This window comes from Anticarsia gemmatalis, chromosome 7 (genome assembly GCF_050436995.1).
Source record: "Anticarsia gemmatalis isolate Benzon Research Colony breed Stoneville strain chromosome 7, ilAntGemm2 primary, whole genome shotgun sequence".
NCBI classification, from domain to species: Eukaryota; Metazoa; Arthropoda; class Insecta; order Lepidoptera; family Erebidae; genus Anticarsia; species Anticarsia gemmatalis.
This window is the reverse complement of record NC_134751.1, coordinates 14123818-14141544: the sequence shown is the minus strand read 5'-3', so window position 1 is coordinate 14141544 and position 17727 is coordinate 14123818. Positions and strand designations below refer to the sequence as shown.

General features: G+C 36.1%; 1 protein-coding gene across 1 annotated transcript; it reads left to right on the top strand.

Annotated features, from left to right (window-relative positions):
• Nucleotides 1–575: 575 nt before the first annotated feature.
• Nucleotides 576–17585, top strand: LOC142974090 (N-acetylgalactosaminyltransferase 6-like). Its single transcript, XM_076116240.1, has 14 exons — nucleotides 576–764; nucleotides 1667–1865; nucleotides 2270–2321; nucleotides 2952–3263; nucleotides 7628–7816; nucleotides 8425–8602; nucleotides 8896–9013; nucleotides 9443–9553; nucleotides 9823–9981; nucleotides 10097–10159; nucleotides 12108–12244; nucleotides 12600–12711; nucleotides 12881–13077; nucleotides 13628–17585. The coding sequence occupies exons 2-14, from the start codon at nucleotides 1671–1673 to the stop codon at nucleotides 13656–13658; spliced, it is 1854 nt and encodes a 617-aa protein (XP_075972355.1). The 5' UTR covers nucleotides 576–764; nucleotides 1667–1670; the 3' UTR covers nucleotides 13659–17585.
• Nucleotides 17586–17727: the final 142 nt, after the last annotated feature.

Genomic DNA, 17727 nt, shown 5'->3' with positions numbered 1-17727 from the left:
GATTTGAAAAATTCTTTCAGTGTTAGATAGCCCATTTATCGAGGAAGGCTATAGGCTATATATCATCACGCTACGACCAATAGGAGCAGGTTACCAGTGAAAAATGTTACAACAACGAGGAAAATTATGATTTTCTTATGTGACGCAAGCGAAGTTGCGCGGGTCAGCTAGTAAATAATAAATAATAATAATAATCTGATTCTGATTGTCTTGATGGTAAAATAAACGCTATCGCATGTAGGTAAGATACTTGATTTATTTAATTATTATTTCAGTATATGAAATTTACTGTAAAAAGCTTCCTAAATGTAATCTTACGTTTTCTTGTACAATATAATTAAATCTAACTCCAAAGTAACCCAGTTTTATGCCAAAACCAATAGTTGTTATAAAATTGCAACATTGCGAGACCAACACTGTCTTGCCAATGTATTATGCGAATAATTTAAAAAGTAATTTTAACATGACAGCTGACTATAGTTATCTTTGTTACTCTCGTGCTGAAACGATATTCTTTTTCTCACTCTTCCTTTTGCAAGCAGCTGTCAGAGTAGTCCGTTTCTGTTTGTCCATCATTTTCAATATTTTTCTAGTTGTGTGTGTATGTCGCACCGGGAGGTTTAGTTTTTGTATTTCGTTTATGCGTTCGTGTCTTGTATTCTTGTTTTTCCATGACCGTGATGTATCAAAACATCTTTTGTGCTATTGTTAGTATTTGTATGTGAAACGGTTGCTGTCTCACGAATACTTTATGTAAATAGAGGGTAGGTATTGTTTTGTATATTAAAATAAATAAATATCACAACCAACGATGTTCTCAGTTTTATTGTGCACTTTATGTGTTGAACTTATAATAAAATATGTATTACAAGCGCAGGACATCGATTTCGTATGTATATTTTATTTTTAAACCAAAGGTAATTGGTGAGAGGTTCGTGTCAAGGAATGTCTCTCCTAGTTGTAATAAAACAGTTACTTTTAATTATGTTTATCAGATAAGGCAGTGTTTCTAGTAATACATTCAATGCTGTGCCCATTCTAACTATAAATAATCAGTAAGTTCCTAGAATAATATTTACTCTTATCTAGATTGAGATAAAAATATAATTACATTTAATTGAGAATTCATGGTTTTATCGAAGTTCTACGGTTTCTGTAAGATATATAGAAGTTTGGTACCTCTATTTTATTGAATAAATAAAATTAGTTACTTGATAAGAGTTAAAATTGAAAGATTTATATATCCAACTAGATATAAAAATATTACATTTTAAAACACTGCTTAAGATTATAAATCAGCACCCACACATGGCACACTTATTATAAGGACATAGCCAAGCTTTCATAAAACATATAAACTTAAAATGTACCAATGCTGTAAAAAACAATAAAAAGTAAAAGCATTTCATTTAAACTAAACAGCCTGCATTGGTATAGAGTAGAGACCTTTTAAAATATATTATATAAGGTGATATAAAGACTTTACTTACACCCTTTAATTAATCAGTTAAATTCATATATTGTAACAGGAAAAAATACAATAATACAAAATTTTTCAAACCATATTAATCTATACAAAAGTGCTTATGGAAATGCTTACACATCCTTGATTTTTTATTACATAAAAAATACATGTAATTTGAACTTATAAAAACATATATTTCAGCACAATGAATTACACAAGACGTCAGATACTGCGTCTGCTGCGGATGCGCAATCTCTTGCTGATTACTATCATAGTGATATTGCTGTACATCTTGAAGTCTATGAGCGACACCAGTGCCCTCAGTGGGATGCCGGCAGAGGCTCTAGCTGCACCTGAAAAGATTGTTGTCAATGAGCACCATGTTTTTGACGATTTGAGGGTAAGTGCAAGTTTTTTGTTGAACTTTAATGATTAACTAGCGGCCCGCCCCGATATCGTCCGTATTACACTGAATTAACCTTAGAAAATTACTTTAATCAGTTGAAATGGGATAGATGTTATGAGAAAACTAGTAACTTTTGTAGTATGTAGTGATGCGAGGCAGTTCCTGGCATTAAAATAGAGATCATATATTACATAAATAGGCGAAAAAGGGGCTCCTGCAGACTTGCGTAATGTTGAAACGACCTTAAGACCTCATTTTAATCCAGCTCTATAATATTTTCTATATTATCATACTTCTAATCCATGTCAGAAAGTAAATTTATTATGGTTTAATTATCCAGCATTGCTAATTTATCTTAATGCTTAACTATTTGTAGTAATGTATTGTTGTATTTGCAGAAGATTGACTGGCATGACTACAAACAAATAGAGAAGGACAGGAAACGTGTAGGTGTGTATTATCTACTGATAAATAACTAAAATAACCCCAAATACATGGAAGTGATTATCAAGGCACATATAAAATTATTTTAAATCTGTGGTATTTTTGATAATCCCAACAGCTAATAACATTTTGGACGAAGCCATTAGCCAACAAAAGACTAAGTCCGCCTAATACGGGATTTTAAAGCTAATAATTATGCAATAAAAAAGTATAAATACAACTTTATCATGAAATGAAGGCAATCAAAATTCATTTTAAACAATAAAATAATATCTCCATGGAAAATCTATACTAATATTATAAAGCTGAAGAGTTTGTTTGTTTGAACGCGCTAATCAGGAACTACGGGTTCGATTTGAAAAAGTCTTTCAGTGTTAGATAGCCCATTTATCGAGGAAGGCTATAGGCTATTTATCATCACGCTACGACCAATAGGAGCAGAGTACCGGTAAAAAATGTTACAAAAACGGGAAAAATTATGAGCCATTCTCTCTTATGTGACGCAAGCGAAGTTGCGCGGGACAGCTAGTCTTAAATATAGATATCCAATATTATCTATAATTATATGGAAATGAAAGCCAACTTGCATTGCGGCTGATTAAACCAGCTATATATCTAACCACCTCAATCCCACAGGTATTGGTGAACAAGGTCTACCAGCCAAACTGCCAGCCTCAGACGCAGAGGCAGAAAAAAAGTTATATGCAGTGAACGGTTTCAACGGAGCTCTCAGTGACAAAATCCCTCTAAACAGATCGATACCAGACATCCGTCACCCACTCTGTGAGAAAAAGCTTTACTTAGCCAAGCTGCCAACCGTCAGTGTGGTGGTACCGTTCCACAATGAACATTGGAGTACGTTGCTCAGGACTGTGTACAGTGTGCTCGATAGATCACCGGAGAAACTCATTAAAGAAGTGTTCTTGGTGGACGATGCTAGTAGCAAAGGTATGATTTTTTACTTTATGATGTAGTTGTTTAGATCTCTTTTTGTGTGAATTCGGTTTTTGTATGATTTTGAACCATATAAAAGTATAAAAGTATTTTGTTATATATAGGGTAGGTACCTCGGTTCAATCTGCTACTCTTTATGAAGTGAAATACGACACAGTGACGTCATAAGTTCGTATTTTCTTTAGGACCTAATTACTAGCTTAATTTATTGATTTCAGTCTGCAATTATATTAATATCTACAATTAACGAAAATGATTGACAAAGCATAAGCATTTTGGACAAATCTTTTACGAATGCAAGTTTAATAAATAATATTTCAAAATAAGTAGGGGCGAAATTTCGGTTCGCGGTGTCATTTCTTTATGTGGTTATAAAAGTTCAATGAATACCCGTGAAAAATAATTCAATTGCTATTTACCATAGTTTATAAATGTATAGTTGTTATAAAATCAACACGAGTGTTTGATACCATTAAAGTGTATTTATGATGTACACAATACATGTATTTATGTGTTTATGTGTGGCGAGTTTGTGCACTATTGTCGATATGGTAATTAGTGCTATTTATAATTACTCTTCAAGGTATGCATGTAACGAATGCTGTTTGCCATCTTAATGTATACTGTTTTGTTATAAGATGTTGATCCAATTTAACTTCGTATAAATCTTACTAAATAAAATGCAAAAGTTTTAATGTCCGTATGAATGTTTGTTAACCAATCAGTCCAAAACTATAAAACAGATCTAAACTGGATTATATTTACTTCGGGAAATCTTGCGGTCCAACCATTTCGCCCTTTCTTTGACGCCGTCTTCCTCACATGCCTTCATATCTTGCCGGAACAATTCTGTCCACGTGCTCTTGCCTCTCCCTCTTGCATTTTTTCCGAAGACGGACAGCTCCAGATAAAGATATTTATCGTATTTTAGTGGATCCGGAGTACTCTATTGTGTGTGGACTTTTTCATGCAAGTACATAAGGACTATTAAGGACTTTTCAAAGGATTGCTATGTAAATGCTCCCTACCTGGTTGCAGACGTAATCGAAGGCAGGACTAGGAATACCACTAGTCTGACGAAACCAAAAAAAAGTTATCATTCACCACCGTCGTAAGCGTAAAGGTTTATATTACCGTAATAAAAAATATTAATTATTTTTATGGTAGCGTTTTACGCTGCGTGGGTTTACGGAACCGATAAGCATGGGCTCTCATAAAAGAGGCAGTGCAATAACCTTGCACGTTGAGAGAGCACGACTGTTGAAATATATAGGTATTATCACATTTTGATACTATCAAGATATTAAGGAGTTTTCAACTAACTTCCAATAGCTATGTATGGTATGGTCTTGAATTGGTATTTTGAGTTGAATAGAAGGGTTAAGTTTTTCGGATATGTGATCACACATACGGTGGATATCGATGAGAATCGAACCCACGACCTTATAGGAGCGAAATTTTGACTTCCTTAACCACTGCATCAAGGACGTTGTAAAATCCTAACCGATTTATAACACGAATATAATTTTATTTACAATTTTGCGACTGTTACCTACTCGATAAAAGTTTCCGTTGGTAAATAATGAAATGTTCAGAATTGACCGGAAAATGATAAAAAACTGAATAACCATCAACTTTGTTCGTAAAATATGATAAGTGGGAGAAATAAGGCTACAACATTGCTAAGTTTTATCAAAATCCATTCAGTAGTTTGGGTGTAATTGAGTAACAAACGTTTATCAGAGCATTCAAAATTATTAGCTAGTTGCGCACATCGGCCTGTAGACGATCAGTGGTTTACCTACCTTTGGACATACTACAGATGGGGCGCGGAGTATCTCATTGGGGGTAACACGTCCCTCCCACTTTATGGTGATCGTCGAATGAACACCGTCAAGATTTTATAAGCACCGTCAAAATTAAGCCGGAATTCTTTGCCGGCGGGAGAGTCCGACATATTCCTACTTCCTCCCTGGACCGATTCATGCAGTGATGCATTTACCTCACGCAAAAAAAGGACATACTACAGATGTACTTAGTGGCTGCAAAGTCTAGCGTCTCCGTGCTGCGGATGCCACGTAAAAAGTCGGTCCCGGTTGTTGTCTATTATGATAACAGTCGTTCAGCCACGTCAAAGGCCTTTGGGCGGCTTGAACGACTTTAACACTAGGTTTACCACTAACCGGAAGATGAATGAATGTATGAGATGAGTGTAAATAGTAGTTGAATTACTAAAAATCTTGTATGGTCATTTAACTTTGGCGGTGTTATGGTTGTATTATCTAATTATGTCTTGATAGAAGATAAATCTTTATATATATAATTCTTCTGAAAGTGTGTAGGTATGTCACTGAACTTCTCTTAAACGAGTGGACCGATTTTGATGAAATTTTTTGTGTGCGTTCAAGGGGATCTGAGAATGGTTTAGATTCACAATTTTGTCCGCTGGGCAATGTTTTTTTAATTAACTTTTAATTCATTAGACAGGACAACGTCTGTCGGGTCCGCTAGTGTACTATAATGTAGGTACTTGCGTTAATTGACCATGTCATTACATTTCACCTAATTGATATTGAAGATTAGATATATTATCAATTTATAGTAAATATAAAAATCGGCTTCTTTTATGTAGGTACTATCATTTGACTTTATCTTAGTAATATTATAGTTGTGAAAGGTTTTTATGTATGTGTGTATGTTTGTTACTCCTTCGCGCAAATAACTAACTTGAATAGATCAAAATATATAGTTTATAACCTGGATTAACGTAATAGAAATCATTCATTTAAATCTTTTTTATGCGACCAATAACGTGCGCAGAATTTGGTCATGTAATATTATTATATTTGTGCAAGTTTTGAAAATGGATATAGATTTATTTGTTTTGCCTATTGATACCATCGTCTGGTGTTGAGAAACACTTGTGGCCTTGTAGATTAAGTCATTGTTAATTATTTATTTATAGTGCCCCATTTCATAATCTTTAATTAAAATTATTATAAACGATACAAAATACATATTTACCAGTATCCGTAAATATTTGTAAGTACAATTTAGTGGTAAAAGAGTGTTAGATCACTCTACGTGCGTCTCTAATGCAAATGGTCGACGGTTTGAGCCCAAGGCATTATCAATCCCTTATTGAACTTTGTGTGCATTAAAAATAATTATCACTTTTTTAAATGGTGGAGGAAAACATCGTGATGAAACATAATATGTTTCAGAGTTCTTAAACACAGCTCTTCTTGAGGGTAGTTAAGTCTCCAACCCGCCCTTGGCCAGCGTGGTGAACTTAAGGCCTGACTCCTCCGTCGTTACAGAAGGAGACCCTTGCCTAGCAGTAGCATAGTAGTGGTATTTTAAAAACTTGTGATACTGAAACTGCACAGGCATGTTACCAAATGTCTCGTAACGTATTGTATCGACACACGCGCTATTGTAAACATTGCTGTTGAAATAAATTGATTTGCGATAACAATGTCGTGTGCGATCACAAATAATATTATGTAAAGAAGGGAGGAGTTCAATGCCCAGTTCGACCACTTCTGACGGTCTGACGGACTGAAAGAAACTGGAGGGCTGATGGTCTGAGGGACGACGGAGAGACGGACAGCAGAATCTCAGTCTTTTTATAATTGTCGTCTAAAGAGTACCTTTTAAATCTACCTATGGTTATAGGGTCTTCAAAGAGTAAGAATCGAACCCGAACTAAAGTGTCTAAATCAAGAGCCAAGAAAAAGTTGAACGTAACCAAGTGTTATGACATGACGAAGCGTATGTTCTTATACCAGTGTTGATAGATATTGATAGTAGTAGATATCGAGCTATTTAGCGTTGAATTTGGACCCTATACCCATTGTCTAAAGTAGGATAAAAGTTGTTCTTATCATGTTATACACCCTGCGTATATAACTTGAAAATTCATGATTTTTAAAAAGAATACCTAATAATAAGTCTTATATGCAAATAGTTATTCTAAAAAACAGGTGATTCGAAAACGTATATTTTACAGTCGGTGATAATTTAAGAGGTTACGTATGCCGTTTACTCTCATATTGATAGATAGTTGTAGAATATCTTAGTGAAGTACCTATAGTTGTGACTACTAGTTATAGTATCTTAGTTAGTTAACATAATTTGAAAAGTTAAGTGTATCGCGTAAGCTTCGTATGCGAATGTTTAAGTAACTAAATCATCGTGGGACTAATAACGTAATTAATCAATTTTTCTACCATTACGTAGTCAGGTTAATTGACGCTTATTCATACACTGTAAAACTGGCTCCAACGAATCTCACAGAACTGAAATAGATTGCATAATCAATTTCGTCGCATTTTGAAACAGTGATATATTTATAGATTTCCTGAAAGACAAACTGGACAAGTACTTATTGGAGCACCTGCCTAAAGTGAAGGTGGTCCGCCTGGCGCAGCGCAGCGGTCTGATCACGGCGCGGCTGGCGGGCGCGCGCGCCGCGTCGGCCGACGTGCTCGTGTTCCTGGACTCGCACACCGAGGCCAACGTCAACTGGTTGCCGCCACTACTAGGTCTGTGTGTATGTATTATTTTGTGTTTTTCATGATGATAAATATTGCTTCAGAAATATAGTTATTCCAAAAGACGCTAAGGGAGGTGATTTTAATACAAAATTTGTCGATAGATCGTCGGTTGTCGAATGTTAAAAGGTGGTGAAATTCGCCGCTCTGATGAATTAGAAAATTAACTATTTGAGTGATTTACGTCATTGTCGAAGACTGTTTTTAATTGGCAGCTTTTGGAATCAGTGTTATATCTGTTGTACGGGTACTAAAGGACTTTCAATCTGATTAGATAGTCTTCTCACGCTCTCTTGTTTTATTAAACTTGTGTTTTTCTCTCTAACAAAGAACTAATTTATGTTTTTGCTCAATGAACAAATACTAATTTGTAGAATGACTACGAAGTTAATAAATGTCAGTAATGTTACTTTTAATGAAAACATTGCTGTTAAAATAAGACAGTCTTAGTAGTTTTAGCTTATGGCTGTCGATTTGGTGATTTTCTCTTTTATACTAAACCTTATGTGATTAAAGGGCGATCTGGACGATTGTTAGAACTATGTATAGTAAAGTAATACCAAGATTTAGTAGTAAATATAATGAATATGTGTGTACAGAGCCGATAGCGCTGAACTACCGCACGGTGTCGTGTCCGTTCATCGACGTGGTCGCGTTCGACACGTTCGAGTACCGCGCGCAGGACGAGGGCGCGCGCGGCGCCTTCGACTGGGAGTTCTTCTACAAGCGCCTGCCCATCCTGCCGCGCGACGAGAAGAACATGCCTGAACCCTTCGAGTGAGTTCATGTCGCCTACTTTATTATGTAATTGTAGTATTTTTTCTTGACACCACGCCAGTAGATACACATAGTACAAGTAAATCTTCAATATACTCTTGTGACGCAAAGATATCGGAAATTAAAAAGAGCAGTCCGCGAGATTCTTGCGGTTTCTTCTCACGAGTTTCATCATCCCTATTATTCTAAAGGGAATTCACAGAGTAAAGCGTATTTACAGTTTGCAGTTACCGGTCAGCAGTCTGCGGTTAGCGGTTATATAATTACAGATATGTTTAACATGTTATTCTCAGGAGTCCAGTGATGGCGGGCGGCTTGTTCGCGATCTCTCGCAAGTTCTTCTGGGAGCTGGGCGGCTACGACCCCGGCCTCGACATCTGGGGCGGCGAGCAGTATGAACTTAGTTTTAAGGTAACTACTAACATTTAGTGTTATATACTAGTTCGATTCAAAAGATTTTGCGGGGTAAAAGGTGTCTTATGTGTTGATCCAAGTTATAAATTATCAGTGTACTAGTACTACTAGTATATTTTATCACGCCTTTTCCAATAGGGGTAGACAGAGACTAAAGAACAGAAAAAACAGTTCAGTAGTTTTTAAGTGATTGGGTAACAAACACCGATCCATACATCTCAACATCTAATGATCTAAATTTTGTATTCATAACATTAGTAAAGTAAGGTCCCCTGAAACCTGCAATTGGCCAGAGTGGTAGCTTCAAGGCCTAACCCCTCCTTCATTAAGGGAGGAGACTCTTGCCCAGCAGTGGGACATGCATTATATACAGTTATAGTATGTACAGTTTCATGTCAGTTATTATATCAAGTGCCATATGTTCAGTTGTGGCAGTGCGGCGGGCGCATGGTGGACGTGCCGTGTTCCCGGGTGGGGCACATCTACCGCAAGTTCGCGCCCTTCCCCAACCCTGGACACGGAGATTTCGTTGGAAGGGTCAGTATTATTACTTTCATAGCTATACAAGAGCCATTACAATCAAAGTAAATGAATGAGATAGCGGATGAGTGAATGGGTGAACGAATGAGTGAATGAATGAATGAGTGAGTGAATGAATGGGTGAATGAATAAATGAGTATAAATTATAAAGTCAAGTACTTGATAACTCGGTGTACTCACTAATTCCGAGAGGAGACGGTAACGGTTGCCCAGCTGTTGGACATAATTATTTTCAAATAATAATTAGAATTAATTTTATGTTATAGAACTATCGTCGCGTAGCTGAAGTGTGGATGGACGAGTACGCGGAATACCTGTACAAGCGGCGACCGCACTACCGGGACATCGAACCTGGGGACCTCACGGAGCAGAAGGCGCTGCGACAACGACTGAACTGCAAACCATTCAAGTGGTTCATGAAACGAGTTAGTTCCTTTCTAATATTATTTCTTTATAATCATGTCTGTTATAGCCGCAGTTCGTTCTATGGTAATCGTAAATATTTGATAAATAACTGAGATTTTATGTATTTATTTTCAGATAGCGTTCGATCTGACGGCGAAGTATCCACCCATCGATCCTAAGCCGTTTGCTGAAGGACGGGTATGTTTTACGTGACTTATTATTAATATATTCCAGTCATAAGTGTAGAGGACTACTTTTCTTCCAATAAGAACACCAGTTGCGAAGTGATATATTTATTTTATTTTCTTCAAATCTTCAAAGTGCAGTCCACTTTGAAGATTTGAAGAAAATAAATAATATAATTCTATGTACTTTACAATGTTCATACGCTCACTATGTACGGTTTACTTAATACTTTACAATAATATTCGCTATGTTCATACTATGTTCTTTCTTCCGAGTGATCTGAGCACAATGAGTTTAAAACTTAAAATATACTATAATACTCGCTATGTTCTTTCTTCCCAGTGATGTGATCACAATGAGCTTAAACTTAAAACTGATGTTACGCAGCGCGCGTCCCTATTTTCATATCATTTACATTATCATAAACATTGTTTCTACACTAATCTAGAATGGAACCGAATGATCAAGCGCTCCGTGCCGCACCGCGCGAGGTTCTAAAACGCCGCCGTCTCGCTCGCGCCTACGCGACTCGCCTATATGTCTTTCTCGTTCTATTTATTCGGGAACTTATTTGACATCGCGAGTGAATCGCGCCCGCCACCGCTAGTTCGACGTGAACACACGCGAACATCTTCACGCGTTTGATATTGGCGCGAGCCCGCGTCACCGCTAGCTTGCCCGCTACTTAGACCGCGCGAACGGTTTGTACGTGAACACTTCGGTACATCGCCATAATGTTTGATATTTCGCGACCGCGCCCGCGAGTCAACGTGAATGAGCACTTACGATGTTCGCGATTGTTCTTTCGTACTATTCTTAACGACTAGAGATTTCTGATAATAATATACTTATTTCTACGAATTTCTACAATGTTCTACATGCACGAATGAAACGTAATATTTTATGCCTAAATATGATTCCATCGTGCACAATAAGTAATCAAAATAATTATAAAAATGTGAACAAAAAGTTACTTTTGATTAAATGTTGAGAATGGTTAGCCTGTTTGATATTGGCGGAAACGCGTCACACGTCTTCAAAAATAGCAAATTAAAATTTACAATTTTTTTGAAATCAGTATTTTTGAAGTGAAAACTTCTTTAGCGGTGTTGCGCACTTTTTTTTGAAAATTTGTAAGAATTGATCGAAAATTCGTAAGAACTAATCGAAAATTCATAAGGACTGATCGAAAATTCGTAAGACCTGATCGAAAATTCGTAAGACCTGATCGAAAATTCGTAAGACTTGATCGAAATTCGTAAGACCTGATCGAAAATTCGTAAAACTTGATCGAAATTCGTAAGACCTGATCGAAAATTCGTAAGACTTGATCGAAATTCGTAAGACCTGATCGAAAATTCGTAAGACCTGATCGAAAATTCGTAAGACCTGATCGAAAATTCATAAGGACTGATCGAAAATTCGTAAGACGGAGAGTTTATTTGAGTTTTGGAGTTTATTGGTGTTTATTGGAGTCTATTGGCCATTAACACAATAAAAAGGCAGTGCTGGTTGGCTATGGGGATGGTGGAGCCATTGGCTTTATATTTCACACCATTCACCCAAAAAACGGTTTGGAAATGGTCAGTATTTTTGAATTTTTGGTCAGTAAAATCAGTATTTTCGACCATGGAACTTGTTTCGGCCCTATTTTGTAAATACAAATAATCATTGTCTATCTTATTAGTGTATTATTTAATAAAAGAGTGTCTAGAAAATGTAAGATATTTATAAAATAATAATTAAAGGAGGTTAAGGGGCGCTAATAAAGTAAGAATTTAAAAAAATCTGTCTGTTTGCTTGTTTGTATCATTTAATCTCCGAAAGTACGGGGCGGACTTGAATTAAACTTTCTTTGGTAGATAGCTATTTAGTCTGGGCAACATATATTATTATTATAATCTAGATAAGTATCTACTTAGTAGTAGGACTATTAACATATGATGTATGTTATGTTCAGATCCGCGCGGTGAGTAACAACAAGTTGTGCGTGGACGCGCACCACGGGGACCAGAACGACAAGCTGCACCTCAAGCCCTGCAACTCGGGCTCCGAGGCCGAGCAGGACTTCGTGTTCTCCTGGCACAAGGACATCAGGTACACTGCCCTTCTGCCTTCTTCCACTGTACATTGTATATAGAAGTAGTTTAGAAAAGCTGTGTAAGTTTATTAAACGTCACGTCGTAAAAAAATTGCAAAAATCATCTAAATAAAAAAAGTTGCTGCAGTTTTAAAATGCATTTTTTTGTTTGTAACTCGCCCCAAAACTAGCGAATTTTTTCCCTCCTCCCCTTCTCGACGGATCCGCCGGTCATCAGTTTCCTAGTTTCTGCTTTTTTATTTTTAGCTATCGTTTAAATCGTACGTCCTACAAATTATGTAAATGGGGAAGTTTGGGTAATTAGAAGCCACCTTATTTTCTGTATTGACGCCTTAATAACATGTGGTACAGATGCAAGAACCGCAACATGTGCTGGGACCTGCCCGAGTCGGCGCCCGAGAGCCCCGTGCTGCTGTACAGCTGCCACCTGGGCGGAGGGAACCAGCTCTGGAGGTACGACGAGGTGAGTTCCTCCTGCCTACACCTCAGAGTGAAGGAACAGAGAGTGTGAATCCTGCTAGTTGATAAAAAAATCTTGGGTAACACAGAAAATTACAAGATTAATACATTTTATATCTATTTTCCTAAAATTCTATTCAATGTTCAAAATTCACCACAATTTTTTCCGTCAGAAATCAATGCAAATAATGCAAGGCGAGAGCGGCACGCACTGCCTGGACCACCGCGCGCAGAGCAACGCCGTGTTCATCAACACGTGCCGCGACCTGCCCTCGCAGCGCTGGAGCCTGGACCACGTGGACCACGACCTCATGGCACGGTGGAGCACCATGCGGCTCAAGGTCACCGGCCCCGAGGAGGACTACGACCAGTGAGTCACATGCGGTTGTAGTAGTCGTAGTTGTGTCATTTTTGTTAGCTGTTATAGTCCAAGGTGTATGAAATATACCACGTTTCGGTATTGAAAATGTTAGTCTTATGTAATGAGAGGCTTTTGCCATTTCCCGGGGTCGTTGCCAAACTTTGGACTACATACGTAAAATCATGCGTATTTTACTCAAAGGTGAAGGCAGTTTTACCATTAACAATGTTAGTTCCACGCAAAGGAGACGAGCCTATTACCATTTACCGAGCACGTCACTGAACTTTGGGCTTCTATTGAGGAATTTAGCCTTTATTCAACTATGTTGGAGTCGGCTTCCAGTCTCACCAGATTCAGCTGGACACCAGTATTTTACATGGAGCGACTGCCTATCTGACCTCCACAACCCAGTTACCTGGATTGTTAAGTAATATTCTGATACAAATTAGAAATGACCAATAGCACTTAAAACCCAGAAACAGCCTTTCATTTTACGTACCACAGAGACAAAATAAATATCAAGTGATATTATAAAGTCATATTAGTAATATTGCCGTAGGGTGGACGACTCGATCGGATTCAAACAGTAACACGACATGAAGACAGCTACAAATTGCACTAGTCGGTATTATTTCATGTTTATTGTTCTATCTCTCTCCTTCTTACGAGTGCGGTGTTGAGGTAGAAAGGGATAACGATGCTTAGATAGTTCATAGTTATATAAAGTAGAAGTGGGTTATTTGGATTTGGCAGCGTCCAGATTTTTTGCTAGCAAGTGACGTAGTTGACGTTTGACATCAAATAATACAATAATTTGGAGTGATTTTATTATAAAATGATTACAAATAAATATTCTTTTTTACCTGCTGCCTTAAGTGAGGCTCTCAAGCCAAACTAACCCCCTTCTACTGAAAGCTGAGTAGGCTTACATACACTAAGTCTGAGTATTGCTTATGAAGAATTGCCTGAATATTGAGTATTCACTTTACATTCGGGTCATTATAATCGTGCGAACGACGTCATAATCTATAGAATCATAAGAATGTGACAATGTGTAAGTGCGAGCGAGAGGCGACATGACGTAGTTCTCACGTTTTAATATCCCGAGTACAAATTGAAGACCTCTAGTTATTGGTATACTGTTTATCAAAAATCGTAATCTATTTAGAAAAGTTACACAAAATCTTCTTAGATATTTATATGAACTGTTGTCCTTTCCGCGTTTCTATTTGGTAGCTTTATGTTATCTTATGATGAACTATGTAGATTTATGTAAGACCGCCGCTAGACAATTAGTAAAAATGCACAATATTGTTGACCGTTTAAGGTTTTTATTGTGCAATTTTTTACCATATTTTTGAAAATTTCGAGTGACGAACGAATTATAAGTGAAATATTTGTTTTTTGTGCAGACTTATTGCGGTCTAGGGGCGGTCTGATTGTATTTTTGAGTGGGTTATACAATGGTGCTATATCCGGCTTGAAATAAAGTAATGAAAATGTCACACAATTTTTAAAAAAGTTTAAGTATTGTATTCTATTATTTTAACGTTTTTGGGTGAACTACTTTCAAATAGCAGTGTAGAAAGTTGTATGGTGCGTTTGAATTTATAATTATATGTCACAACATGGTGTTATATAATATGCTATGTTATAATATAATGTATGCATCGTAAGGTTCGTTATAAACAGGATCTTGTGGGATGTTTTATGTGTATTTTTGGTGCGTTTAGGCCTGTGTCCAACACGGACGTATACGTGCGTACTCTAAACGTATACATATGTGCACGTATACAGGGTTATTTTGAAAACACAAAAAATTACCTTCTTACAAAAACCCTGTATTAGTCAGCTTGTAAACAATTAATTTTTTCTATGTTCTGTTATTTTTAAGGCCTTGTCTAGTAAATAATATAAGGTGCTTAGTGCAAATTTTTAATTTAATAAAATATAATTTTAATTTTAGAACCAAAAACATATCAAAAGACATTTACTTCTCGGCAAAAGTGAAAAATTAAGAATGTTTTTGTAAGATATTTTTAGCACCAAAGGCTTTTTACAAAATGTGGTACAACCACTACTTTGAAGTAAGTAATTCGAGGCTTATTTGAAAAAGACATTTGTACGAATTTATTTTAAACTTAGTTTTACCATTATTTTAACTTATATTAGTTAGTTATAATAATGCATTTTTTGAGTTTTTAAATGTACGGTTTCCATTGTTTTTGTGAATTTATTTTCTTAAGGGCTTATTTTATTCGTAATTATTATCTTTCATTTCTTTACAATTTATAAATATTCACATTAAATATGATATGTATTATTTATAATATATTACTCGTATAATTTTGTAATAGGAAAACAGCTACGTAGCATAATAGCAAAATTAAATTAATTGTTACTCATTTACGTTTTCAATAACTTATATCCATTTGACGAGATTACTGTAGTTAACTTACGTAACTATTTCTTATTTAGAATATTTTAAATCTTTATTCAAAAGAGAGTAGAAACTAAACTAAACCAATGTTAAAAGCGTGATTTTTTTGACACACTTTTGTACTGAAAATACGTTGTGCAGTCGTTCTAACATTGGTTCAACTGATACTGGAGATACGATATTGAAAATGGAGAACCTAACTCTTGAGCTATAAATTATTTAATGAAATTTGTATACAGTTTTTAGGTGTAATGCATAAAAAAATTGTTAGAAAGGTTAGTTTTACAACTTATGGATAAGTGTTTAATAGCGTATCTGACAAAATAAATAAAGTGATAGAAAACGTATAAAAAATTGTTAAAGTCCCATTGGTTAGGCTAACCGATACTTATCTAGGAGTCGTAAAACCGGCTGTTATTGTCGCATTTGATGTTGCGTTTATTTTATAGTACTTATATTAGTCAAAATTAGTCAATGGTGTATATTACGAATTGGACGGAAGATTTTATTTTAGATTTATATATTGTTAATGTTAGATGAATATATATTGAAAATATTATTATAATATCCATACAAAAATGCCATCCAAGATTACAAGCTTATGTGTTAGTAAAAGTTAAATCTGTTACTAGTTGCCTACTACGATAAAACTAGTTGTCAACAGGTCCAACTTTCTCCGTTCATATGTGTAGGCTTTGTGTATGACACAGTTTCAATCCTACGTAACTTACGTATGTGACGCAATGGTTATGTCGTGTAAAATACGAGGAAACATTGCATCCCTTTGCTGACAGTTATGTTGGACGACGCTGCCTCGACGCCGTCAAGTCATGTTCACTGACGTCATGACAATGATTTTACAGGTTGGCAGTAGTATCCTTCAAGTTTAAGTGATGCTTATAAATTGAAAACGTGTAAAGTGATAAGGATATCATGATACTTTAGCGTTGTTTACAGTTGAGGGATATTTCAGGATTTTTAATTCTATTTGACTGTTATGGGTATAACGGAATTAAGTTGACAACTAGTTTAAAACTTACTTGTTATAAAAATATATATTTTTCTATATACCGCTTTGAGTAGAGGCTTCGGGCACCCACTGTACATGGTGTTCTCACTCGTCATCGTATTGTAGTCATAACATATAGTTTAGTAAACAAACGCTTTATGTCACACTTGTTGAAGCTTAGACTTTATACTGTTTCATATTGTTCTGTTCTAGTTTATGTCGTTGGAATTTATAAATACATAGGCACGTCAAAGGCCTTCGGGCGGCTTGAACAACTTTGACACCAGGTTGACCACTGTTATACCTGAAAAACGGTTTAATAAATGCACCCACGTTTTCTTCTGAAGGCAAGTTGAAATATGTTATTAGGCCTTCTTTTCTCGCAAAGAATTATTACGGTATTAGTATATTCCAATGGTTAATACGAATGGTTATCGCCACACGAGGCAAAATATATTGTGAAATACTTCTAAACTTGTTATGTATTCGTATTTATGTATGTTGACCGTCTTATTATTGAACTTAGGATATCAGTGATTTTTGCATTAGTATGAAAAATTTACCAAAAAGTACGAATATTTGGATGAACCACTGGGTACTGGGGTGAGTTGTGTCGGCGAGCTGTGTCGACAGCTCGGCTTTTATGTTTCGACGTTTTTACACATATTTGGGGTCGGTTCACATCTGACGGAAGATGTGTCGGGCGTACCTGAATAAGTATAGTCTTCGCACCTACGTATAATCGGCTGAGTGTGAACGGTCGAGTGTTTTTCCATACATTTGTCTGTTCTGGCATTGCACGGCCGATAATACGCTATGTATGTTCCGTCAGGTATAAACCGACTCTAAGGATTTATCAATTTCCTTCATTGTGCTCGTATTATCGATAATCCTAAGTTGAATAATAGGACCGTTGTGTTATAAACGATGTGTGTAGGAACAGATATTGTTGTATATATTGTTGATTTATGTGTACGAGTCTATTCCATTGAAACATATCACTAGTTGTAAATATGCACTTTTAACTGTTTACTTTGTATAATGGAAATAAATTATTTTTATAATGCACATGAGTTTTTTTCTATTAAAAACAAACCTATCTAATTCTATCGCCGTTGCCAATTAAAAAAAGGGTTCAAATATGGAAGCCGGAACATTGGATATAAATAAAATAATAATTTCAGGTGTTGGGGAAAAAATGAATGAAACG